This window comes from Calonectris borealis, chromosome 1, assembly GCF_964195595.1.
Source record: "Calonectris borealis chromosome 1, bCalBor7.hap1.2, whole genome shotgun sequence".
Taxonomy (NCBI): Eukaryota; Metazoa; Chordata; class Aves; order Procellariiformes; family Procellariidae; genus Calonectris; species Calonectris borealis.
In genome coordinates, this window is record NC_134312.1 from 76,948,029 (window position 1) to 76,974,333 (window position 26,305).

Consider the following 26,305-nt stretch of genomic DNA (forward strand, 5'->3'; position numbering starts at 1 on the left):
TACGCAGCCTCAGAGGCTCGGTCAGGGATGACAGAAGCCCTGCACCTCTGGGGAGGTCGGGAATTTTGGTAAGCTGCTTCATTCAGTGAAACATTCCTTCTCCCTTTGGTAACTTAGCACAACCAACACGGCACTGGACAATTGGAGGGAAAATTACTTCCATCCATTACTCATAGGTCAGTAATCATGCACTCCACAGCATTAAAAATACCAAGAAAAGCTTTATAGTTTATTTATAGTTTAACCTTAAGAAAATCGTGTTCCTAATAACATCTTCTGCCGTACCTGGCTGCTACCTGGCAATACAGACACAAAAGAATTTTACACAGATGAACGTCCCACAAGTCAGTCGAGTTAGAAAACAGGAACATCAACATACCGAAAGCTGTACCAACCGGATGGCTCCTCTAAACGCATCCTCAAGCCCAGCGCAGAGCCCTCCACAACCCAGAGCCAACAGCCCGGTTCTACCCCCGTATCCACGCAGAAGACCCCTCCACCAGTCAGCCAAAGCTACCGACTTTAACCTGAACCCATGCCCCCAACAAAATTAAAAAAAAAAAAGAAAAAAAAAGAAAAAAAAAAGACAGGGGAAGTTGTTTGCAGGACTGAGGCCAAACAGGTGGCTATTTGGCATGTTTATTGGCAGTTTTGCAGTCCCGACACAGAGGGAAGAGCCAGACTTTGCTCTTCCCTTCCACACCTGAGGCACACGGGGAAGGAAAACGCTCACAGCGATTACGTGTACAGTGCTCTTTTCATCATGAGAAGCCATGAATGTTTAAGACTTCCTCTTTTGGGAGCACGACGTTATTTTTAAATTAGGCAGAAAAAACAAGTTGCGTGGATTTTTCTCAAAAGGCTACTTAGGTCTCTGCTGCTTCCTCATCTTCCAGAGCATCTACATGGTTATATTGTTTCCAGGCCTTTAAATTACATTTTTTGAGAACAGCTCCTAGTTGCTTCCCGGGCCCCACTTCGTACGTGTAAGGAAATTCTGTTCCTTGCTTTCTTTCGTATACAGAATGCATGGTCTGTTCCCACATAACAGGTGAAACCACCTGCTTCACTAACAGCTTCTGAATGTGCTTTGAGTGCATGTACTTTTTGCCATCAACATTGGAATAGACACAGACCAGTGGTTTCTGAATCTCAATCGATTTTAGGACTTCAGCCAATGGCTCTACTGCTGGTTCCATAAGTCTGGTATGAAAAGCCCCACTGACTGGAAGCATTTTTGTACGTGTAAAATAATATTTTCGGGCATTCTCCTGCAAAAACTCCAAAGCCTATAAAAGAGAGAGAGAAGTGAGACTCTTGCATGACAAAGGTTTACTCAATCACCCCACAAGAACCACCTCACCAGACTTATCGCGATAAGGGGATTCCTTTCCTTACCCAACAACTGAGCACACGCTGGAAAAAACCCCACAGATCAAATACTTTTGTCTGGACAAACTAAGGCCATACATAACTTCCACACAGAAGCGCGAAGCAGAAGTTTTCAAAAACGAAATGTAAATTCAACTAAAGGGATAGTTATTCTGAAGCAATACCTGTAAGTGTCCTGCAATGACTCTGCTGTCTGGAAACAAATAGTTTGAAATTTCACATACGGGGTTTTCTATACCCAGCGATTCACAGTGTTTACGGGCTTCCAAGCAGGCAAATTTGTAATTTGCCTCTCGCCGACCAATAACTGATAGCATTCCACTGGGGACAGCTTCCGATGCCTTTTGCATGGCTTCGGCACGCACTTTCACCGCGTACAGCGCTAAGGAGAAAAACAGAGATGCTCAGTAAATATAAGCCCCGAGAAAACACCGTTAAAGGCGCCTAGCATCTGCACGCAAGAAAGGGTGTCTGTTTACTCTCATGAAACGTCAATGCTTTTAATGCTGTATTACACATGTTAAAGTGAACAGTGGAAGTAGAAAGTAAAATTTATCCTCTAATAAAAAAACAGGCAAGAGGGAAACAGTGGTAACAGGCAATGCTTTGGAAAAACCACGGGGCGGGGGTGGGAGACCCTGCTAGGGGGTTCAGCACATTTCCCGGGCACCTTCGGCAAAGCCCAGGGCTCCAGCGAAGACGAGCGCCGCGAACTCCCCCACGCTGTACCCCGCCGCCGCCACGCAGCTCTCCACCACCTGCACGGAGACAGACCCGAGGCCAAACATCAGCCGGCTCCACGCCGCCCGGGACGCCCAACACGCCGCGGCGCCCCGTCCCGCCCCGCGTCCCCCAGCCCCGCGGGGGCCGCCGAGGCCATGCGGGAGCCGCCTCGCAGCCGAGGCCCGAGACTGGGCCCGGCCTCACGCCGGCCTCCCCCCGCTCCCCGCCGCGGCGCGCCCCTCACTTTAGGCTGCCGGTGGTTGAGCTTCTCCACGGCGGCCAGGGAGGCGACGAACACGGCGGGCTGGCAGTGCCGGGTGCGGTCCAGCTCGTCCTGCGGCCCCTTCAGGCAGAGGGAGAGCAGGTCGTAGCCCAGCACCTTCTCGGCCAGGCGGTACATGTCCCGCACGCCGGGGTACCGCAGCAGCCCGCGGCCCATCCCCACGAACTGGCTGCCCTGCCCGGGGAAGAGCAGCACCGTGCCCTCCCGGGGGGATCGCCGCTCCCGCCTCGCCGCCGCCGCCGCCGCCGCGCCCGGCTCCTCGGCCCCCACCGAGCTCTGCAGCAGGTCGCTCAGGGTCGCCGCCCGGTCCCCACCGACGGGGCGGGAGCTGCCCCGCCGCCGCTGTGCGCCGCGGAGGCCGCCGCGCCCGCTGCAGCCACCAAGCCGCCATGTCGCCGCGGCCCAGCTGCCCATGGCCGCCGCCCGGCCGCCTGCGCCGCCGCCGCCGCCGCGCCCCGCGTTGCCACGGGAACCGGGCGGCCCCCGCCGGCAACCACCCCCCCGCCGGGCGCCGGGAGGGGCAGAAAGGGAGGGAGGTCGGCCGGCCCCGGCGCTCACCGCCCTCAGCCGCGCCCGGCGCCCTGGGACCGGCCCTCGCCGCGTCGCTCCTCCCGTCCGGCGCCGGAGGGGCGGGCCCGGGCGGCGGGAGGGGCCCAGCCGGCCCTGGGGGCGGGCGCCGCCGCCTCACGGCAGAGGAGGCGCGACGGGCGGCGGCAGCGCGGGAGCGGAGGTAACCCGGGGCTGCCCTGCGCCCCCCGCGCGGCTCTGCCTGCGGGACGGGGCGGGAGAGCCCGCGGGGGCGGCGCAGCCCCGGCAGAGCCGCCGGAGAGGCCGCTGCGGCCGGGTCCGGGGCCCGTCGGGGCCGCCCGGCCCCGCCTCGCCCCCGGCAGCCCCTGCGTGGGTCCCGGTGGCTCCCAGAGCGGTGCCGCCGCCGGGACCCCACCGCGCCCCCGGGCGGCCCTCGCCTCCCCCGGGGCTGGGGGGAGCGCGGGCTGGCGGAAGAGCTTGAGGAGGGCGTCCGGTGGCAAGCGCGAAGCAGCCGGCGACAGCAGGTCCCTCACGGGCAGGACGGGGACGGGCCGCGGGCGCTGGACGGGGACACCGCCCGGGGGGCATCGGCCCCCGCTGCCGCCGTACCGCAGCTCCCGGGCAGAGGGGATTTAGTCAGGCAAATGACTGCTTCTCCATGCCGGCGTTTGGCGTGGAAAGGGCTTTATTTTTTTTAAAAAGGGAACTAAACAAGGAAGCTTATTATTAATTTTGGTTTTGCGTATGAGTTTCCCAGTGGTTCCCAGCTGTCCAGCTGCGCAGGGCTTCGCAGCTCTCGGTCAGACACAGTGAGCGCACCGCAGGTGTAGACACACCGCAGGTACCGCCCTTCTTACCCCTCTGGTCTGACGGGGACCCGCAGTTCTGCCTTCTCACGCCATGCACAGTGACTCTGTGCACTCGAGTGACGGTTATTTCAGGCTGTTATTTTTTTTTTTTTCTGAATTTCCAAGAAATGCTTATAAATCAGCACAAAATGCATGTTACTAATTTGAGCATTCAGTAGCAGGATTATTGAACAAAAAAAAGGGAAAGTTGCTATGCCAAAGTTGCAGTTGTGCAATGGTTTTGCTTCACTTAAGGTTATGAAACAGTATCAAGCAGTGAGTCAGACTTTTTCACAGACCAGTTTAGTAAAACAGATTGTATCAGTTTACAGCAGAAGGAATATGGATCAGAATAGCAAGGAATTCCGTTGACTTTTTATTTGGGCCAATTCAAAAGGATCACAGTAAGCAGATTTTGCTCACTTTTCTAATCTCTGTCCTATGTTACTCCATAAGATGGCTTCCTCCATTTTTGTCAGCCTCCAAGGTAAAATACCTGGAAAAGCCAGTGAGCTTCCCAACTTAGCTGAAATATATGGGCAGTAATATAGGCTATATATGACATATATGACTACGTCCCACTCTGTGGCTGCCTCTACCGTAACGTAAGCGGCAATACCTCCTGTGCTAAGCTGAGAGGAGGCGCTGGGTGGCAGGTGAGCAGCTGGGCCAACTGAGGTAGTACCTCAGTGAAAACTCTGAGAGCAACTGCTGCTCTTGTTGCCTTTAGCTTGTGCGCTAGAGTTTCTAGGCTCCCTCGCTACCAGCTGCCCCACAAGCCCCGACAGCAAGAGGCGCCCCTTTTGCAAGCCACCGGATTACAGTTCACCCTACCAGACACCTGTCAAGCCCTAGGAAGATTCATGGTTGTGACCTTCACGTTTGATGCTTTCAGAGGCAAAGCCCAGGGCAGAGTCCAGTTCCTGCAAACCACCGCAGCAGCCAGGTCGTAGCGCTGCGGCTGTCAATGCGCCTCTGTCAGTGGCATTACCATTTTATCTTTGGTTTGCTGTAAAGGGTGCAGACCACTTGTAAAGCACTTGAGACTTACCAGGGGTGACACCTCATGAACATCCCAATGCTGTTAAAGTATCCCTTGGATGTAGCGCTTGTTACATTTTACCCTGTTAAAAGAATACCTGGCAAGCTGAAAAGAGTCAGGCCTAGGTAGCACTTAAACTAGAAATATCCAGGAGAAACTTAACTTTTTAAAGAATAGATGTGGATGACACTTTCCAAGTGGGTGGACAAAGAAGAACCACCTACAGCAGGAGGCTGGGTAGCTGTATGGAAGGAACGTAGTCAAAGGGATAATTTGTAGTACACTGCGCGCAGAGGATTTCATACAAACATACGCAGGGAAAATTAGATTGAGCAGTAAATGGCAAATTACCACCTGGGAAGATTTTGTTCTAGCGTACATTTCAGTTCCCAGTATGTAAATCTTCAATAAATCATAGATTTATGTGCACAACTTGTGCTCTGCCATTTTAAAAGAAGTGTAACGTGGGCAGTGAGATTTGTTGTCTGATGAGTACACCTTGCTTTATATCCTCAAATAAATACAATAATTTTTATTTTTTGTTATAAATACATATTACAAGCAAATACTATACACTTATGTATTTGATACTTATATTGTAGTTATATTTTGCAATATATACTGTTTTAAGGTTCTCTATTACTTGAGATTAGGTAACAAAGGTGAGACTGCCTTTTTGTGGTAGCTGTATTCTGTGTCACAGACTGTGATATAACTTTGATTTTAGTGTTGTGGTTTTCCAGGAGTTAAAGCCACAACAGACATAAACAGTTTATCAATATAAGTTAAGTATGCACCCCTTAATTCGTCAGACAGCTATCTCAGGAAGAAGCCTTTTCCCTGGGGAAAATTTGCATGCTGCCTCTCAGACTGGGGTAGACCCTTACCTGCCCTCAAAAAATATACTGTAGAGGATGAGAGGGAGAGCATGTATCTTGGTGGGGACCCCCCCTTCAGCAGTTAAGTTCACAGCTTTGTCAATCTACTTCAAAACAGCAGGGACTAGAAACCCCAGAACCCCATGGGTGATTTAGCCCTGCTGAGAGATTTTCCTTTGTGTTTTTAATGCGATAGCTATAATTTAAGCCCCATGTGATTGGGTAGCCAGCACTAAGTTGCACAAGAAAGCGATTAGTTACAGGTTTATCAGAACAGGGATGTAAGAAAATGCAATGAAAGTAGTTGTCCTTTCCTTCCTTCTCCTTCCCACTCACTGAGCTCTCCCGGGGTGTGCCCAGAGAAGGGGAAGGGACCCACCTGCCTTTCAGAGACCTGCTCGAAGCAAAGAAGTGTTTTAGTTCATTTTTCATCAGGCTGAAGCAAGCCAGCTCCTCTGTTATGAGATAGCTAGTCCCCCCATAGTGCACCCCATCGCTTTTTTGGGTGCGCAATGTTTTTTCCAGAAAGAGGACACGGAAAGCTTCTCTTTGATTTTCTGCATGTTACACCACCACAGAGAAACAACCTGCCCAGTAGGCAGCAAGTTGCAGTATTATTCCCCCCACCCCGCTTTATTTCTCCTGTTATTTTATGTAGCTAGAACCATCTTTGGGCAAGTTGGATGTTTTGAATATCTAGAAAAATAGATATTTTTGTAAAAATATACAACCGGCCTGCTGCAGCCCTCTGAAAATGGCTGAAACTGCCTGAAGTCAGACTAGAGCTAAACAGGAAATGGGCATGATGATGAAGAAAATGTCAGAGGGCAGAGGTAAGAAGTGGAAACAGAAATAAACAAGTTAAGTGTGCATGGGGAGAAAAGATCTCCAACTGTGGTGGTTCTTAGAGGCAGGTATCTGCTAGGCACACTGCAGATATCATCCACAGAATATTGTGCAACCAGATCTCACCATGAAGTGGAGCTGGGATATGATTGGGAAAGTAGTAATTATTTCTAGGTTGTGTAACATAGATGTAGCCAGAGGGGCTGTGTTAGCGAGCCTGTGCTGTGTAAGTTATCACTAAGTAATTTCAGGATTATCAGCTACACATTAAAAGGAAGTCAGGGTTTATAATCCTTTTTATACTCTGCGATTACATTACTTTCAAAAACTGTAGTGGGCATTCTGTAAAGGCTGCACAGATCTCGTACTGCACAGCTAACCAAACAAATGCTACAGCACTGACGAAATGCACCAACTCTCCAGTGCATCCCTGCCTTTTACTCACTCTCTGACTAAAGACCCTACATACACCAAGTAACCAGAGGAAGATGGACAAGGCTTCTTCCAAAATCAACTAGTGCTGCTCTCTGAGTTAGTTACTGCTTTTTATGGGAAATTGATACTAGTATTTCATTTCCTGGGAATTAAAATACAGGAATTCCCACTGCTGATGGCCAGCTGTGGTCTACTAGGCCGAGCCTATCAGCACATTCTGATCTTGCTGCATGGCTTCGTTTTTCTTTCTCCTTGGTACTATGCAAGAGAGTATCTGGCATGCTTGGGAAGTCCTGAGAAATACTATTGAAAAACATAGTATATAATTAGTAGTAACAGTAGTCAAAAGACTAGACACCAACATTCAATTCAAGCCAGTATGTTCATTCTCTTTACTTCAATTTCTTCCCCTTTCCTGTTCATGCACGGCTTCACTTTCTCTGTTTCTTTGCTTTGTGCCTTCCCCATTTCTGTTTGCCTGCCTGATTTTCTTTCTCTTGTCACTTAAGAATTATTTCAGCGTTCTTCCTCCAACGTGCAGAGGGACAGACGCATAGCTACATCATTTATTCACTAATAACTGCAGCAGAGCAGTATTTTTCCAATTTGATAGCATTTAGCACTTTCAGCTTGCAGAACACTTTCAGACTTTCTTCCCTGGGGAGAAGCTGACAGAACCCCTGACAAAGTCCAGTTGCTTAATACCTGCAGGAAACCACCCTGATATTGTTATATCCAAACGAAGCATAAGCCCCTATGGGTCCTTGCTTATCACTTTAAAAAAAAAGCTGACAGCCACACTGGAGCTGCACAGATGACCAGCACTTCACAGCATGTGTAAAGAACTAAGCCTAGTGTTCTCTCTGTAGGCAAAGCAAGAGTGACAGGGTTAAGAATTAGTGAGATCTTAGTAACTTTAAATTTATAACTTAACCTTTGGGAATTACTTATCTGAAGGCAACCAAAGAGAATCATTGCGCTTGGAGCTCTTGTTCCCATTACACCTTGTTGCTCCTGCACATAAGCAATTCCTCCACATCCCAGTGAAAGCAGAGCCTTTCATGCTGTCAGTACAGGTGACTACTAATGTATACTGCAGCTGACAGCCTGCTCCCTCAGGAAAGAAACAATACAGATCTAGGCGTAGGAGAACACGTTAACTCCTTTGCTCCATTTAAGTTGCTCCCTGGTAAATAACAAGTAGAATCCATTAGGCAAGAAGTATGGCAGCAATGACTACAGCAATGAGCTATGCAGATTTTTTCCTCCCTTCCTTCTTGTCCATCCTCCACCCAAGACCTAATTGATACTGATTCCAGCAGACTAGCACATCGTTCTCCTACTTCTCCCCAACCCTAGTTCTGAATTCTTCCCTGCTTAGTTTTCCTTTCACTGGTTCATTCTTCTGTTCTGTTTTTGACTTTGACTGTTGTATTGCTTTGTCTGCTGCCTTTTTTGTGTGCGTTCCTACTCATTGCCCTCCCACGTCTCTCCCCTGAGGCATGCCCACAGCGCAGCAGCCTACATGTCCTTTCGTGTTTACTCCTTACAAACTTTCTAATCCTGCATGCTTTACTAGTCCCTCCACGCTCTCTGTTTTGCCTTCAAAATTCTACTTCTATCACCAGGATTTTTCTTGATCCCATGCAATCTGGCTTGTCGTCCTAGCCACTGAAATCTCTTCATTAAATCTGCGTAACTGTATGGGCAGACCCCGGAGAACAGGGACAGAAACCATAATGCAAGAGAGCTCCCTTGCTGGCCAAGCTTATACCTGTTCTCAAAACAGAAATCCACTGTACCAGCAGAACTGCGACAATGCAACGTCATCTGTGCGCCATTTCCTATCAGTTTAAGCACATCTGTTACAAGTGGGATTTCCTCTTCCCCACTCCCTGCCTCCTCATCCCACCAGTCAAAACTATGGCAATAAAAACTTTTAAACATAGGCCAGGACAACAGCCAAGTCACCATGGCACCTTTCTTGACAAGCTTCTGAAATGCTCATTGCTCTAAAACTTTATTTTTTCTCCTGGGGCTTCCACAGCTGCTCTTTCCCCACCGCTGCAATCTCTCTTATGATTCCTTCCTGCTGTCTCCCCCTCCTGCATAACAGATGAACAGGAATTGGGTGTACTTGCCTACGTGGGTATATTTGAAAAAAATAACATGTTTCGGTTCTGCCCTTTTTTATCATACCTCTTACCTGCTTACATTTTAGTAAGCTAAACACAGCTCTTCTGTAGCATTTGGCTGTTGGCCAGAAAATCTGCAATGAAGCTTTTCCCTGCTTACTTGCTTACTTTTTTTACTGCTGCCTGTACTCTAACTAAAGCAGTGTGGCCTACCAGAGCAAGGCATTACTTTGTCTTACTTGTGTAGGCAAATTTAATCCAATACACTTTATGGGCTTGGCAGCTGTGATTGCTGCAACTGATTGAGTGCTTCATGAAGAAGCCACAGGTGTACTCCCCATTTATCCACTAAGATCTCCTTCCTTGTTTAGCAAAACATCATTTAAGTACTTACCTTCTCATTGTCCTCCCTGGTGTTTATTTTCCAAGGCAGCTTTTCAAGTGTCTGCTACTAATTCACATCACTCTTACTAGCCATTGAGCATCTTTAGCAACCTTTTGAGGCTAAAAATGCAACACAAAGTATAAAATTATTTTGCTTCAGCACAGGAAAGCACACACTGTTTTCTTATTCTTGACTATGCCATTCCATTGAGTGAATGGACCTTTTGGTGAATACAGAAATGTACACTTACTGGGTTGTTTTGTTTTTTTTTTTTTCTTTTCCAAGTGGAGTTCATATAATATCAAACTGCTTTATTCCTCTGGCATACTTATGGGTGAGGATATTTATGTAGGTAAAATTCAGTAATCTTAGTGCACAAAGCTAAGAGGGAAGTAAAGGCCTCACTTCCCCCCCTCAATGTAAATGATTGAGAGGTTCCTTTATGGGGGTGAGTATAGTCCAGTGAACCCGGTACAAGATCCATTAATTTCAGCTGCAGCTCAGTGACAAGACTAAGCTGTGGATGAGATCCTACACAGATATATTTTTAAAATCTGCCAAAAATGGAAAATTTTTGTAGTTTCATTTTAAAATTGCTCTGCCAATCAGCATGTTTGGGTTTGTTTCAGATTCACTGTCTCAATGGAAGTGGTACCAGCCTGGGCCCCAGCAGTGGGTTTCACACTCCTGCCCCACGCAGGAGGATTTTTAGGAAGCAAGATAACCAAAAAGGAAATCCCAGTGTGGTATGAATCTCTACAGAAGCCATCCTGGTGTCCACCTAACTGGGTGTTTGCTCCTGTTTGGGGAACTCTCTATACATCTATAGGGTATGTTTTTCACATTGTATTAAGGCACTTACCTGATCTCAAAGTTGCTTATTGTATAACGCTGGACCAGAGAACTATTGTTGTATTCCTGTGGCTCTATGTTTGTAAAGAATTGTGTCAAGCTGCCTGTTTAACAGGTAGAAACATGTTTGGGAGTTGTGTGTGGGTTTGATAGGACATTTTGCATGCACAAGTATCCACATCAAAAGCAGGAGTTTGAAAAGCTGCCATTAATTTGCTTTTCTCATTCATTCTGAGGGGAAGACCTGCCAAGCTGGCAGCAATGGAGCAAGGCAGCACTGGGATTTCTTCTATGTATGTTCTTCAGTAGTTTTAGAAAAATTAAAAAAAAAAACCAACACAAAAAAACGGGGGGGGGGGGGGGCGCAGGGGGGAGAATTAGGATAGAACTGTTCTAACAGAGGTCAGTTAAAAGAAACCAAAATCAAAACATACATGTCCTTTCAAATAAAAGTGCCAGGCTGTTAAACTGTAAATGTTTGAAACCATCTCCTCATTTAACTAGTTTAAAATACTTGACAGCACAGCAGTTACTGTCAAATGAACAAGGAATCAGAAGGCTAAATACCATTCCCCCAGGAACCTTAGAAGTTTAATAATACTGTATTAAAAGGAACAGCTGCCAAAATAAGATGTAGCAAAAGTAATTATAAAGGTAGGTTGTCTCAGAAGATTGTTTGGGTAGTTTTGATACTCCTCACAGACTGCTCTAGAAGCTGTCCACCCAACATAACGTGCTTTTATGTTAACTCTGGTGAGCTGTGCCATAGGGGAGGTAGCACTCTGCTCCTAAAGCCCCAACAGCGGTCAGTGTAGCCCCCAAGCACAAAGTGATGCTTTGTGTCTCTTCTGCACTTGGTCATTAAGAAATAGCTACATACCAAGATTCAGCATGTTTTTTCCTAGCTATCAAATACACATTGTTGTTAATCCAACAGTAATCGTTTTTAGGCTACAATATGCCTTTTATGGCTTACCCCTCCCATTTCTTCCATCATGACAGCACATTTTAAGTGATTTGTAGTTTGTATATAGCACTGGCTTAACTATATAAAGTTTCAAAGAGACCAAATCTTTTCCAAGTTAACATTACATAGTCATCCTGCAGGTTATCTTAAATACCACACCACCTGTTGCAAAATACAATGATGCAATGTCTGAAACTGTATCTGAATGTTAAATTGGCTCTCACGCATTCTCTCATTTTGGTTTCATTTTCTTTCCAGAAAAGCTTTGTAATTTTTATAGCCTCGTGTACTGTCCCTCCTTTCCCATCAGTATTCTCTTTTCTTTCTCCTCTTACAGAGTGTACTTTTAAAAATTGCTCTCTACTCTTGTATATTCCAAGAGTTGGCATTTGAATCATTACTGTCCTATGAATAAAAAAATTGCCTTTTATCAGAGACGAGCTGAATGGCTTTCCCATGAAGGGCTTCCTTCAAGTTGACTGCACAATTTGTAACCCTTTTTCTGGATTCCTCATCATAAACCTGGATACCAAGTTAAATATTTTAAAAATCCAAATTGTGACAGCTTATCACTTACTTTGATGATATCAGAATCAGTACATTTAGAGGTGGATGGACCCGGTTATGTACTCTACATCTAGCTCAGTGAAAAGATCATATTTATTACCAGGCCTTTTCCTCTGTAATCCATCATGTGCACACATTCCTTGAATGATCAAGACATCTCATTCCTTTAGAATCTCTTGAATATATTAAAAGCAAGAAATAACTAAAAGCAAGATTTAATAACCTTACATGCCTTTCTTGACATTTAGCTTCCTAGCGGATTTGTACATCATGATCTTGGTCTGAAGTCAAAGTTAGATGTACAAAGAACTGTAAGTCCACACTGTGGCCCTGTAAATCACTTAGGAACAGATTTGGGTCCTGATGCCTTTTACGAAGATAAACTTTACGTTTCTAATGCTTACCCTGCCCCCCTTTCTTTTTTTTAATACTCTCTGCAATCAAACTGCCAAGATATCAAAGCTGCATTGTTCAGTGCTTATGAAAGTAATGGCCAAGAAGCAAGCTTGGGTCACTAACTGGGTTAAACAGAAAAAAAAAAAATCCTTCTTGTATGACCTACAAATGAAGACAAACTCTTTGCAATTACTCCTATGGATGTTTGTCTCTTCCTAAAAAAATAATGCTTACAAGTTGGTCTCCATCTTTGCTCCACTGCCAGCAGAAACACGTGAGCCCCTGCTGTCCAGCATAGGGCACAGACCAGATGTGTCTAATTCTGAAACAAGGGTATAATTCCAGATGCTGGCATTTTATCGACGGGATTCTTCTGTAGTCACTTGGAATGGCTGTGCAGTTATCTGGATTGAAATCTAGATAATGTCTAAAGGGAAAGTCAAACAAGAACAAAAGAAATAGTCTTATCTGATGAATGCTCCCTGTTCTAATCAGGCTCTTTCAGTGCAAAAATAAACCTTACATTAGTAAATCTCCAAATCCTGAGAATTTCTGTCTTTAGCAGCTTACATTTTGGGATCCCTCCAGTGAACTGTTTCTCTGTGGCATTAAGAAGATCTGTTCAAAATCTTCAAAATATTTTTGGAAGATCTTTCAGTAGCCAGGATCCTGCAGGCAGGAAGGGTACTGGATGCTCCTTGTGGTTAATTCTTTCCACAGAACTCCTAAAATCTTTGTTCTCCCCATCTTCGTCCCCTTCCTTCTAAAAAGTGACTATAGTGTTCCTCCTGCTCTAACACCATCCATCCCCATATTCACCTGTGCTTTGGGATGCCACTCAATTCCTACTTCTCCTATATCCACTTCATCCACTTAAAAAGTTAGTGGGTTGGGGTTTTTTTTAAATTTATTTTTAAAGCACCAACTCCCAGTACCAAAATTAACAGCTTCTTCACTATTTAGAGACTTACCTTTTACCCTTCCACCCTTAGACTTGCTTCCATTTCAACACAATTTTCTCTTTTAAGACTGAAACGCAGTAGGTCATCTGCTCCTCTGCACCTAGAAGTGAGAACTCTGGCAGGATAGGGAATTTTTCTTTCTCCATATGGCTATCTGCAGTAGGTGATCAACCCTGTGCAGTCAGTTATTCTGCCAAGTAGTACCTGGATATCTACTTTTCCAAATGAATTTAGACCCTAGCACTGTAGTAATTTCACTTGATCAAGAATGTGTGGTTGCTTTCAAACCAAAGTACTGAATTACACCTTACATTTGCTTTCTCCAGATATGGTTCCTACTTGGTGTGGAAGGAATTGGGGGGCTTCAATGAAAAGTCGGTGGTTCCCCTGGGGCTCTATGCAGGACAGCTGGCATTAAACTGGGCATGGACTCCAATATTTTTTGGAGCTCACAAAATGGGATGGGTAAGTGGAAGAGTAAGTTTCTTAATCATAGGCTTCTGCTGTCATTTGCAAGGTGCTAAGACAAAAGTTTTGTGTCATAATCTTTTCTCCCTGAAAATAAGCCTGAATACAGAATATGGCTTGCAGAAGTTTTCTAAAATTCTCCTTCATGCATCCCAGCAGCCACCTGAGAGAATTTACATATCCACAATACCCTTAAATATTTAGATTTCAAGAAGCTCTTTCTGCCACCCTTTGATAAGAGCTTTGTGTGACTAGAAAATGTAAACATTTATGCCTCACTAAAATTCCTAGGTATCTGGCAAACTGCAGTGATAAGAAGCTTATCATAACATTACTCAGGTAATCAGCACCCATTTTAGACAAGACTAATTTTCTGCAGTCTGAATAGAAACAGCTTGCCTGAAAAATAATAATAAAAATAAAAAATATTTGCCTGGTTCTCTAAATATATATGCAATGCTGTAATAGTGGAAGACTTTGCAATCCATCATTGATTCAACTCTTCAGGCAGCATCTATGACATGAAAAGACTGGGTAAGTTTATTTAGCTAAGTGACTGGCTCAAAGTCATACTGAGTTTGTAAGTCAGTGTAGCACTTCCTGCTATCAGAAAAAGAGGGTATGGGTGAGGGGGATTTTATTCTCCCTCTCCTGCTCCCAGCTGCAATGTCCTTTCTTGTGACTGTTGTATCGTTTTATGAGTCAATTCAACTCATAACTCAGCAGAAATTCTCTCTTTTTGCTGATTTTCTGAGAAGGAATTAACTCACAGAGGGATCCAACAAGTGCCAGAGCTAAGTGGAAAGAGCCACACAAAGACTGTCTAGTCAAGAAAATGCAACAAGTAAAAACAGCACTAACCACCTTCCTGTGTTTCAGGGGTTGGTGACTCTCCTGCTCACAACTGGTACAGCAACAGCTACAACTGCTTCCTGGTATAACATCAACAAAACAGCAGCTTATTTGATGATTCCTTATTTAGCTTGGCTAACCATGGCTTCTGCACTCAATTACCGTATCTGGAATGACAATCGCAACAAGAAACAATCTGAATAAACGTTTTTCAGCCAAAAAGATTTTTTTTCCCCAAGAATTTTCTAAATAAAATTATGGCCTTATTTTTAGCTGAACTACTTATATATCAGTTTGCTAATTACAAGTTCACAAAGCAGTACTTGTTTAAAACAAGTATGTCTTTACTAGGCAAGGCAAAGGGGTGTATGCCTGACTGAGTTTTATAGCAAACAAATTCAATCAGCCGATAGTGCTGACTGAAAAGTACTAGTTTTCTATGTTATAGCATTACATTTTATATGACAACAGCATTTTAACTATTACCAGAAAGAAGCATGAACTGCAACTTCATTATGTTCAGAGGAAGAAATCCAGCCATATATTAACACAGCTTCCAGAAAGCTGCTGCTCACAGTGACAGGCATGACTGTGGCCTGAATCTTTCATGTTTACCACTAGACACAGTGCTTCAGTGCTATGACGTGTCCAACTACAGTTGCCAGATATTTATCTTCTGGTCATTGTACTCTGGAAATATTTAAGACGAGATTTTTTTTTTCCCCCCACAGTTTGTGCCTTCCGACTTTGAAGCACTGTACAATCTAGTGTCAGCTAAATGCATTAAACTACATGTAAACTTACTAACCTTGTTCCTCTGTTTTTATTGTTTTTAAATGGTTTTGAGCAGAAAAATACTGAAGGCAACAGGATGTTATAGCCTCAAAGATAGCCCCTTCATCTCTTCTCCTCACCATTGCAATGGGCAAGACAAAACAGGAAATTCAGAGCACCTGGACAGAAACCGAAAGGATCCAAATATTCAGCAGCCCCCTGCACACAGCGCTGAGGCATCACCAGCAGCACTGGCCAAACAGCACTAACATACTCCACCTGGACCCTCAGTGTGATGCCAGTTCACCACTAGACCTTGACAGTGGAGCTGGCAGCCAGGCCATGGGTGGGTCTGTTGCCCAGCAGGGCACTACGTACACCATAGCTACTAGTGTCTCCTACCTGCACCTTCCCACTTTAGCTGCTTAGAAATAGAAACAAGGGTTTCTCCTCCTCAGGGTTATGGTAGCTGACATAGTAAGATCTGGGATGCTTAGTTCAACCAGTTGCTTCCTGTAAGATAAAAACATTTCTTTTGTCTAAGAGCATAGCAACAGACTTTTTGCCCACAGCTTGTGGTCCCACTGCACAAACCTTACTACTCTTTTAAAGTCATTCTCCTGGTTTGCTAAGTGTGACATCACTTTTCCCTTTGTGATGAGGGAAACCTTCCCCCTTACTCTATATCCCCAAACACTTTGTTACATGTTTTCAGGTACTTTGAAGGCAGAAAGTGCCTTTTGCTCTCCTACAAGTGACAAATACATCTGCTGAGCAGCACTGCATGTCCCCTTATATCCAGTCTCAAGCACCCGTTACTATATTCTGTATCACAGACAAACTTTTTCCCTGCATTGGAAGTAGTCACACCATCTATGTTAAGCACTTCACCACGTTTCTTTAATCACGTTTAAATAAGGAGTCCAAAAAATTTCTGACTCATAACAGGCAACTGATATGGCTGTCAGCAGCACTTCTGGCTGTGCAATCCAGCTCTCCCTTCTGCCCCACCTGTGCAGGGACTGAATTTTCCTAAGACATAGATGGTTTCTTTCTCCAGCCTAGGTTCCACTCAGTGGAAAGAAGTAGGTTTCTGCATACCAGCCTGAAATAGCCTAAAATATCCCTCTCCCTTCCTGATCAGGAGGGATAACATGCTGCATGTTTGCAAAGCTTGTATAAATGTTCTAAACCTTGCTTCAATTTTGTAACTGTACTTCACTCTCAAGTAGATCCTGATTGCTGCAACTAGCTTAAAACAAATACTACCCACATAGACTTCATGACAGAGAGCAGAATTTTTGCAGCTTGTACATACATATAAAGCAACATAAATACAGCCTAAAATTGCTAAATTTCAGCCAGTTACCCTGATTTGAGAAGGGAGGAGAGATTAGGAATGATTAATTTCAAACTGACACCTCATTCCCAAATACCTGTATCTTAGGCCCTAAACTTTGAAGTCCGAAGACTGCTTGGGCTTCTAGCAGAATTTCCCAGATCCCTTTCATTCCTTCAGGCTTCTTCTGCATTCCCGTGCTGCTCTAGACATTGCATCCTTCTCACTTCCTGCCTGACCACTTCTCACAAATCTTTAAGGGGCAAGCTAAGGATGAGTATAGGGTTCCTAAATGTTGTGGGGTTTGTTTGCCTTTCTTTAAATAAGAAAAATGGGAAAGGCATCAAATCTTTCATCTCATTACCCTACTAGTTCATTGCACTGAAATACCATATTATTTTCCCATCAGAACATTTTACATCTTTGTATAACAGATGGATAGATAAGAAAGATAGACGAACATGATTCAGTAAATTATAGTTTTAATGTTGACATGAGGAACTTGTGCAATGTTTCCCAGCAAGCAAGCAATCAGGCTACCTGAGAAACAAGTCAATTGCTCCAGTTACTGTCCTACTTTGAGGTCTCCCATATTCAATAAACAAGATATTTGGTCCACGCAAACCGATGATTTATAGAACTAAGCAAGACAAGGAAAATGCAGACAAAATGATTATCAATGATTATGGTATACGCATATTCTTCTGAGATTACTTTTTTTCCTGGGTTACCAGTATAGGAAAATAGTTGCATCAGCAGCTCATAGAACTGAAATATAAATCTTGCTGTTAAGCATATCTGTGAAGGAAATTAATAGAGTCAAGCCTCCTGTGGCTAGACAATGCATGTCACATGGCAGCTGTCTGTTTCATCCAGAAATAGGGTGCTGAAGACATCATTAAAAAAGGTAGGGTGGTATTTGCAGGCTCTATCACAGTCAGGATTAAAGTTCACCTCCAGGATCTGAGGCTGCATCATTTTTTTTCCTGTAAAGGGGAACACAAACATTGCCTCTTAATACAAGCTCCATAGAGATCCTGAATCGCTACCTATCTTTAAGCCAGAGATTATAGAAAATGACTGGAGAAAGCCATCTTTTATGACCCAAGCTGGCAAGCCAGTAAGGTGTTTTTATTTCAGTGGGGTTTTTTTTTTTTGGAGGGATGGAGGTCTGTTCTACCATCATTATCCAGAGCACAATTGTCCAACAGATTCTGCAATCACTGTGCTAACCCAATGCCTCATTTAGAATGAGAATTTGCAGTGATTTAATAGGATCTCCCTGATACAGCGGTCTTGCTTGACAGTCTGAAACGTCTTCCAGAAAACTCTGCTTCTCCTTTCACATTTCAGTACAAACCTTCCTTCCTTAAAGCTCTTAGATATACACCTTTCTAGTTCTAGCAGTCCTGTTCCTTTACACCCCAGCCACTCCCACCTGCCACTTCATCTCACTCCTAGAAGTAGTTTAATTTTCTCTTAAAACTTCATCAGTACAGTTCAGAATCAAATGCATTCTGTGCAAAGAGAAACAAAGGATTTTATTTCCTGTTTGGTGTTGAGATCATAAGTGAGGGTACAAGCTTCTGATGCATAGGTAAACCACACTCTGCTCTGCACAGAAGCAACTAACCTATTTGTCCACAAGCGGCCTATAGCACCACAGCCGTGACTTTGGCACCCATGCCTCCATCTTCAAAAGGCTAGGGACCTATGCAGTTCAGACAGGGCTGTAATCTGAGGCTGGTCCTTTTACTACAACAGTTTTCCTCAAACTAGTAATAATAGTGAGTTGCTTTGCTTCTCCCATTCAAGACAACTCTGGGACAGCTGAAAGAGCACTCAACATGGACATAGCACACCCAAATTCAACCCCTTGCTCCACTTGATCTGAACAGGAAAGGCTCAATTGTACACCTCCTGTTTCTCAATCATCTCACACCACGAAAGTGATTCAATATTTACAGAATCAGCCACTGCAGAATTAGGATAGGGGCATCCACCCAATACACAACATTTAATCACTCCTCCAGCAAACCTGGACACAAGCAATGAATTTTCCCTGTGTTCCGGGGACCACAATGTCACAAGAAAAGAATACGCTCTGTTCTGTTTAGTACTCCCCCAACAGCGCTTTTTGTGTTGGTGCTTCTGCTGCTTTTCTATGTGCTTTTTCTCTGCGTGTCTCTGCAGATACACGTCTGGGTTGGGCACGCTTCCAGAACATTTTTGAGCCTCCTGGTGAGATAATAAAGAATTCACCGTTTGGCAAATTTTGCTACCAGTCCTCCACAACTGGCTGGAAGAAAGGCACCAGGTAGTTAGCCATGCTGTGGCACTGACATGAAGCAGCTTCACATACATGTTTTTGCAGAGAATTAGCAACAACTGAGTGACAGTCCTGAGGACATCAATAGCACTGAAATGGTGAATGTGGTCCCTTCCCTGCTTTAATAAGTAACTCCGCATTGAAGACACTGGGCCAAGCCTGGAAGCCACAGATAGTAAGATAGGTCTCTAAGATGTCTCATAAAGAGACAGGCATTTCAGACATTCTCTCACCATAAATGGGAAACAAAACTTGCTGCTGTCAGAGTGGCTAGATTGCTGAACAGTTGGGGGTTTTTTGTGCGTGGGGTTTTGTTTTTTGGGTTTTGTTTGTTTGTTTGTTTTGGGGTTTTTTGTTTTTTGTTTTTTTTTTTTTTTTTAAAAAAAAAAAAAAACAGAGAATGGCAGTAGCAGGGGCACAAGGGAAGCAAGGACTCAGCCAAGCAGTTAACAGCTCCCCCATCATTACTGTTAACCAGCATGGCAGATGCCAACCCCACAGATCTGCAGCTCCAGATACGCTTTGATGCCAGTGGGAGGCACAGGGCACCAGCTCACACTGCTTGAAAAATAATAAGAGTTCAGACAGTAGAAATAAATTTCTGAAAAGGTCCACAAATATAGAGAATTCAACATTCAAAGAAATGAGCTTCTCACCATCTCTGCTGGTGTCCCATTTAAGCATCAAGTCAACAGCGTATATTGCTCTTGATGATGGATAATCACAGATGCCAAGAGGTGCAGGTTTAGCTGAAGCAACTTGGAACAATTCAGCAAATGCCTTAAAAATATTTGCCTAATAACAGAAAAAGGTCTCTGAATGAAAAGTGAGGTTCCGTGAAAGCAATAAACATGTTTTTAATCACTTCATTCATACAGCTTTTTAAAGAGTTTGTATAAATTTCACCAGCCAACAGATGAAAATCTGCACAGTATTAGCTTCAAAATGTGCATTTAGACCTAAAGACAACACAGTGAAAGTGCCGAGCACCTGGCAATATCCATGGACTTTTCTGTGCAGCAAATCAGTATTACGGAAATCCTGAAAATAGGGTATTTAGTATTAGAATTAACCCCCTTCTCAGGCATTATGTACAGTATTGCACCTATGTGTAGAGGAGGGGGAAGAGAAAACCCAGGAGAGTTCTGTGAACGCCAGCAGTACAACTGTGAAGTTCTGACTTTTCCCTGCCTATTAAATTGTATTCTAGCTTCTGCAATGAAAAATCTTCTACCTGCTTACACCCCTCTAAAAAGGATGGTGGGGACATGGAGATTTTAAGAACATACTTACTACATGGGTATTTTGAGAAGCAATCAGATATCCAATGTGAAAGTGAAATAAAACAAAGAACATACAGGTGTGAATTTTAGCATTGAGTTTATACTGCAGTGAACCATTCCTTCTTCAAATGAAAAGATGGTGTAATACTTCCTATTCTGCACACAGCAGTACTTTGGGTAACCTGCAGTACGTATTTTGACAACTCTCTTTTCACCCCTTGTAGTCTCTTCCAGACTATTTTAAACCTAATGCTGCAAAACCTGTCATATTCTGAGTATCATTGATTGGATATGAGGTTCTAGTTAAAATTGATGTAAATTAATTCATGGAAATCAACCCATAGTTGAGTAATTTATTCACTTTTGAAAGCATATGCACATATAAATGCTCAGCTACCGTTCATTATGCATTTTCTAGCTCCTGATAGATATGGAAGAATGCAACCGTTCAGTTTTGTGCATGTTTCTGAGCCATCTCTTCACATTCAGCTTTTTCTTTCAAGCATGTATGACAGGCAAAAAAAAAAAAAAAAAAAAAAAAAAATCGATGAGAAGGCCCGCATCCGCCTTCCTGCATGTTTTATGGAACTACAGTATTTGGAGCTTCCTCTTCGCAGATAAAAGATGCCCTAGTATTAGGGAACCATCTGTTTTCTTGTGAAAAGTCATTAATGCAATGACCAGGGACAGGGCTCTTGCCAGCTTGCTAACACAGAGAAGCTGGGGCAGCAGCTGGAAATTCTGCACTGCAGTCTCAAAGGCAAGATTTAATTTAACAAACCGGGGTTCTAACTTACTAGCTCAAATATACTACACTGGTGGAGGAGAGGTCTTTAAGAAAAGAGAGAAGACCAGCCCAACTTGTTTTCTCTTAAATATGCCACAGTATACAAATGCAGCCTCTGCACTATCCAATCTGGCAGTGTAACCCTTCAAGCACAGTACCCCTGGAGCAGGGGCAGTGCTTATTTCTGTCAGTCACTTGGGCACAGCTGGGCACATCCTTATCTTGTGAGTGAGCTCCAGTGCACTGCACAGCAAGACAACCTGAAAGTGTACAGGGAGATCTTCAGCCTGACAGCTCCACTTAAAATAGATAAATCAAAACCTGTGATGCCATTTCACTGAGATTACTACGTACTGTAATTTCCTACTTACTTCAGTCTCCTACTTGTTCTGACAGCTCCTTATCTTGTGAAGCTGTTTGGAACAAAGGAAGCAAGAGCCTGAATACTTCAGTGGTTCAACTTTTCAGAATCAGAGTTAATATTCTACTGAGTAGTGAAGGCTTTTCCACAGACACGTGAGCAACATCTGTAGTGATTAGCACACTTTATATTCTGGACTTCCCTGCCTTTTTGCATGAAATACTAAGTCTTCACAACTATGGGCTTAGATTATTGGCAACCTTCTGCAAAAAAGATGGAACTCGCAAGAAAAAAGATCCTGCTCCCAGGAACCTGAGGGTAGTCAGGACTGGCTTTATTACTAAGTCCAATATAAAGAATTCTCATAGTATAACCATGAAATAAAATTCTCAAATGTTAACAACAAAATGTTTGAGGGTGAATTACACTAAGTTAATAAGTGCTTCTAAAGTAAAGGCTAACATTTGTTCTCTGTGCTGGTTTTGGCTGGGATAGAGTTAATTTTGTTCGTAGTAGCTAGTATGGGGTTATGTTTTGGATTTGTGCTGAAAACAGTGTTGATAGTGTAGAGACGTTTTCGTTATGGCTGAGAAGTGCTTACACAGAGTCAAGGCCTTTTCAGCTTCTCATGCTTTACCAGCTGGAGATACACAACAAGCTGGGAAGGGGCACAGCCAGGACAGCTTACCCAAACTGCCCAACGGGATATTCCATACCATATGATGTCATGCTCAGTATATAAACCAGGGGAAAGCTGGCTGGGGGGCCACTGCTCAGGGACTGGCTGGGCATCAGTCAGTTGGTGGTGGGCAATTTTTTTTTTTTTTTCCCATTTGCATCACTTGTCTTTCTTGGGTTTTATTTCTCTCTCTTTTTGTTATCTTCCTTTTAATTACATATTATTATTATTATTATATTTTATTTCTATTATTAAACTGTTCTTATCTCAACCCATAAGCGCTCTCATTTTTACTCTTCCATTTTTCTCCCCCATCCCCCTAGGAGGGGGGAGTGAGCAAGCGGCTGTGTGGTGTTTAGCTGCCTGCCTGGCTAAACCACAACATTTGTCCTTTGTGGAACTGATACACATGAAGTATGTCTTATCAATAAAAAAAAAAAACCCACAAAACACACTCTTGGAAAAGCTAGTTTGTTGAGTAAAAAAAGATCCATGAACATCTACACGAGAAAGATGAATTGCTGACTTACTTGTACCGTTGTCCAAGGATATTCAGGATATTGTTTTTCAAACAGAGGAATAAATTCTTCACAGTGTACCTAAAACAGTTTAGCAACATCAAAGACTGTTTTGTTTGGGAATGACTGAGCAATCAGATAACAAGAGAATGGAACATCAAGTATTTTCTTCCATTCATACAAACCCAGGTAGAAAACTAGGGAATTAGACAGTTCCTGAATACCTTCCTTGTTCCAGTGTTTCTTGATATAAAAGATCACACTGAAGTCTTTGACAATGATTAGCTGCCATTTTAATAATTCTTCTACTGCTCTCTATCGATACGGGTTACACTCAGGATGTAGGTTTGTATTACCTTATATAATCTCAGATGATTAGGGGTCCAGAGGGGGAAGAACCTAGGAAAGTATTTGCTTAGGGTACTTTCAAAACACTAACTGCTTGTTTAAGTGGATGTGAAATAGGTTATTTGGCAACAGTCACAAAGGAGGCACTGGAAGATTTTCTAACAACAGAAAGGTGAAGGAATGTTTTGGACTATTTGCTTACCTGTTTTAATGTTACACCGGGAGCATAATTCATGACTGTGAAATGCTTCTCATAGTCATCCAAGTCATCAAGTGAAAATGCCCTAAGGAATAAAACAATTCCTTAGTTTCCAAGGTATCAGATTTAATTCTAAGCCCCTCCACACTAATGAGGAGAACATAATTACCGATTTGAAAAGCGCAGCCAGAATACATCATAGATATACAGCTTGAGTGGTTTTATGGACCGCAGCAATACAACATAACGGATGTCAAATTTAACCATCCCCACATCTTCTCGGTGAAACAAGACTGGATTCTCAATATATTTGCACACTACCTACAACAAAGCAAAAACACTCACAGTAAATATAATTCAATTAAAATGAAAAAAAAGTGTCACTGGATCTCGATGATTTAAGGTATCCTTGTATGCATTTCACTTTTTCTTTAGAGATGTGCACAAATACACAATGTTGTTATGCGAGTAGGTACCTTTTATCAAACTCTGACATCAGGGTGGGGAAGTGGGAGGCCAGAATGTACTCATTTTTTAAAAAAAATCACAAAATTAATTTTATTTATAATTTCGGTGACCTTGTTGGTTTGAACTAGAAATGTGAAGCAATTCTTTGTGCATTTCTGCACTCCAGAAAATACATGCAGTCCACACACCAACAGAAACAAAGCTGAAGTGACACTCTGATGTATGACCGCATATTGCAGACTCCATGTAAAAAGCTCCATGATTCATCTATTGTTGGCAAAGACGGTACTTTGTGCCACTGAGCAGAGCTGTGGATCAGCAATAACGATCAACCAGGGGACAGAAGCAATAATGTTCCAAAATTTATGACCAACGCTAACTATAGCTAATGTGTGTTCATCTGCCAGTCTGAGGATTAGTGTTAAAGCAGCACCACACTGGAGTATTCATTGCTGTCAGGGCAAGTTTTATTTTTTAAATAAGAAAACACCAGGCTCTTTGAGTTCACTGCAACAAATGGAGCTGACCAATTTGAATGTGATTCAATTCTGAATTGATTGAAACTGTATGCTTATGGCCAGCATATGAATTTTGAAGAAAATAAATTTCCTTCTTTGTATTTTTAGACCTCCCTTCTATGAAGCAGTTTTTTGAGCTCTCCCCTTTAAATCACATTCAAACCATACTCTCTAACCTTTGGGCTGCTTTCCCTATGCCTGATGATATTGTTAAGGCTGTTGGTGATGTGGGTATCCAGGCTTCTGGCCAAGTTCCACGGTTTGCATATCCAGTGATTGTCTTCTCCTCTGAGAGAGAGAGAGAGAGGGAGAGAGAGGGAAGCCAATACCTGTAAGTATCCACCTCATTCATCTGTCTGAACATCCACTTGAACTGATCTATGTACTCCCCTGAATAAATACGTTATAAAGCTGTGGGCTACAGTGCAAGAACGAAGGACTTTTGACTGACAGCTGGGAGCGGTAAGCCTTAGGCGTAAAGGGGAGAAAAGGCAGCAGAAGCTTTCACTGATCTTTTCAGTTAGGGCCTAGCATGCTCTTACTGTTTATTTCCTCCTTCTGCATCCGACTCCTTCAAAAGAGGAAAACAACCCATCAACACAGCAGCATCACCATGAACATGCACAGATCACAGTGCAGAAATCATTCTGCCAGGAGTCCAAGAACATTCTGGCAGCATATCATGCAATTTTCTAAGTTGATTCCCTAATAACATGTCCAAATCACTTACATTAAATGACACCATAACTTGTCTCTTTGGGAAGAAATCATACAATATCTCAACAGTTTATATTGCAAGAAAATGAGAGCACACCACCATCTTCTCACTTTCTAGTAACTAGTCACCTCAAGGGGCAAAATCCTTTGAAATATCTTTGAGGAAAACAGGCAACATTCTGGTCTTTCAATGCATCTTTGAGTAAGGGCAGGGTGACACTTGATGTCTTCCTTTCCTCAATCTATTAAAGCATCCTGAGAAACTTCTTGAGCTTCATGATAAACAGCATAAACTGAGTTGAAGTTAGTGGTGTTAACTTAAGTGGGTCCGTTTTGTTTGTTTATTTGAAACTTCCTATCCCCTCCTTCCCATTCCCTACATACCCATTGCATTTATGGTCAATCCTTTGTATTAAAAAGGAATTAAACCACCAAACGCTAGGGATACATGGAAGGAGCACTCTCTCCTGGTCATGCCAGTCAATAACAGACTACGTAGAGCAAAGAATGGCCAAATGAAATGCCTGGCAGATGGCACCGTAAGTGTCACCAAAGAAGCAACCTTCCAACCAGAATTCTCCACACCAGGCAGAAGAGGTTATTCCACTAGCAGTACCTAATGCTCTCTTTTTCTCTTACCAGAAGAAAATCTTAGTTTCCATCCACTTCAAGGCAGCTGCACCAGCAGAAAGAGTGTGGATTTAAAACCCTAAAGCTCCACAACTGCTTTAGGCTAACACTAAAACCCAATTTTACTTTCACAATCTTACAGAACCCAAGTACTTTAACTCCAAACATTTTCCACTCTGGCTTAAGTGCAAGAACAACTGCTACTGGTCCCCTGGAAAAAAACCAACATTTGTTGCAAACACATTTTGATCCTTTTGAAGCTGTATTTAACAGATATACAATCTGTACTCAAATCATGGCGAAGTTTCTGTGTTTCAAAATGCATTGCTTAACTACTCTTACATTAAAGAGAGTATCTAAAATCTCACACTTTCCAAGTAAAATTCACTTCAACATAAACGCAGCAAGAGCAAATGCATGGTGGTGTAACAGCTGCGAACCCCAGGCTACTGGTCTTTGAGGAAAGTGGGATCAAGAAAGCACAAAATGTAAGGAAGCAGAAACACAAGCCACCTTCTGTTGCGTTGCTGAAAGTAGCTGATGAACTGAGGCAATTCTGTTTGAAGGTTAAAGGTACGAGGCAACCATCTTGGCCCGTCTGGTCCTCCAGCTCGTCTAGAGATGGATGCCAGGCAGTCTTTGACAGTCAGGAGGTTCTCACATGGGAACTGATTCAGCATTACCTCAGGCCTTTCCTCACTTAACTTCCTACAAAACAGAGAAGTTGTTGGGTGAAGGAGGAATGTTAGGGGGGCCTGTGGGAACACAGTTTTTATAGCAATAAAAGAATTTGTAT

General features: G+C 43.4%; 3 protein-coding genes across 6 annotated transcripts in view; 1 reads left to right on the top strand and 2 right to left on the bottom strand.

Annotated features, from left to right (window-relative positions):
- Positions 1-208: 208 nt before the first annotated feature.
- MCAT (malonyl-CoA-acyl carrier protein transacylase) lies at positions 209-3,019 on the bottom strand. The gene is made up of 4 exons (XM_075161767.1): positions 2,360-3,019; positions 2,063-2,150; positions 1,557-1,774; positions 209-1,289 (listed from the first exon to the last, which is right to left on the bottom strand). The coding sequence occupies exons 1-4, from the start codon at positions 2,810-2,812 to the stop codon at positions 867-869; spliced, it is 1,182 nt and encodes a 393-aa protein (XP_075017868.1). The 5' UTR covers positions 2,813-3,019; the 3' UTR covers positions 209-866.
- A 36-nt stretch (positions 3,020-3,055) lies between these two features.
- Positions 3,056-15,362, top strand: TSPO (translocator protein). Of its 2 annotated transcripts, none has more exons than XM_075161781.1 (4): positions 3,056-3,128; positions 10,125-10,325; positions 13,566-13,704; positions 14,587-15,362. In XM_075161781.1, exons 2-4 carry the CDS (start codon positions 10,138-10,140, stop codon positions 14,761-14,763), a joined length of 504 nt encoding a protein of 167 aa, XP_075017882.1. In that variant the 5' UTR covers positions 3,056-3,128; positions 10,125-10,137; the 3' UTR covers positions 14,764-15,362. The 2 variants fall into 2 exon arrangements, with proteins under 2 accessions (XP_075017882.1, XP_075017887.1); XM_075161786.1 differs by lacking the exon at positions 3,056-3,128 and adding an exon at positions 5,454-6,527.
- Positions 15,285-26,305, bottom strand: part of TTLL12 (tubulin tyrosine ligase like 12) — a 31,609-nt gene continuing 20,588 nt past the window's right edge. For 2 of the 3 annotated variants that reach the window (XM_075161733.1, XM_075161742.1), the window contains 7 exons: positions 26,023-26,217; positions 24,339-24,450; positions 23,346-23,497; positions 23,180-23,261; positions 22,642-22,710; positions 19,658-19,796; positions 15,285-17,658 (listed from right to left, as the gene is read on the bottom strand). In XM_075161733.1, the coding sequence (XP_075017834.1) occupies positions 17,507-17,658; positions 19,658-19,796; positions 22,642-22,710; positions 23,180-23,261; positions 23,346-23,497; positions 24,339-24,450; positions 26,023-26,217 (901 nt within the window). In that variant the 3' untranslated portion in view covers positions 15,285-17,506. Of the gene's footprint in view, positions 17,659-19,657; positions 19,817-22,641; positions 22,711-23,179; positions 23,262-23,345; positions 23,498-24,338; positions 24,451-26,022; positions 26,218-26,305 lie in introns of all 3 variants that reach the window. The other variant, XM_075161753.1, reaches the window with a different exon arrangement.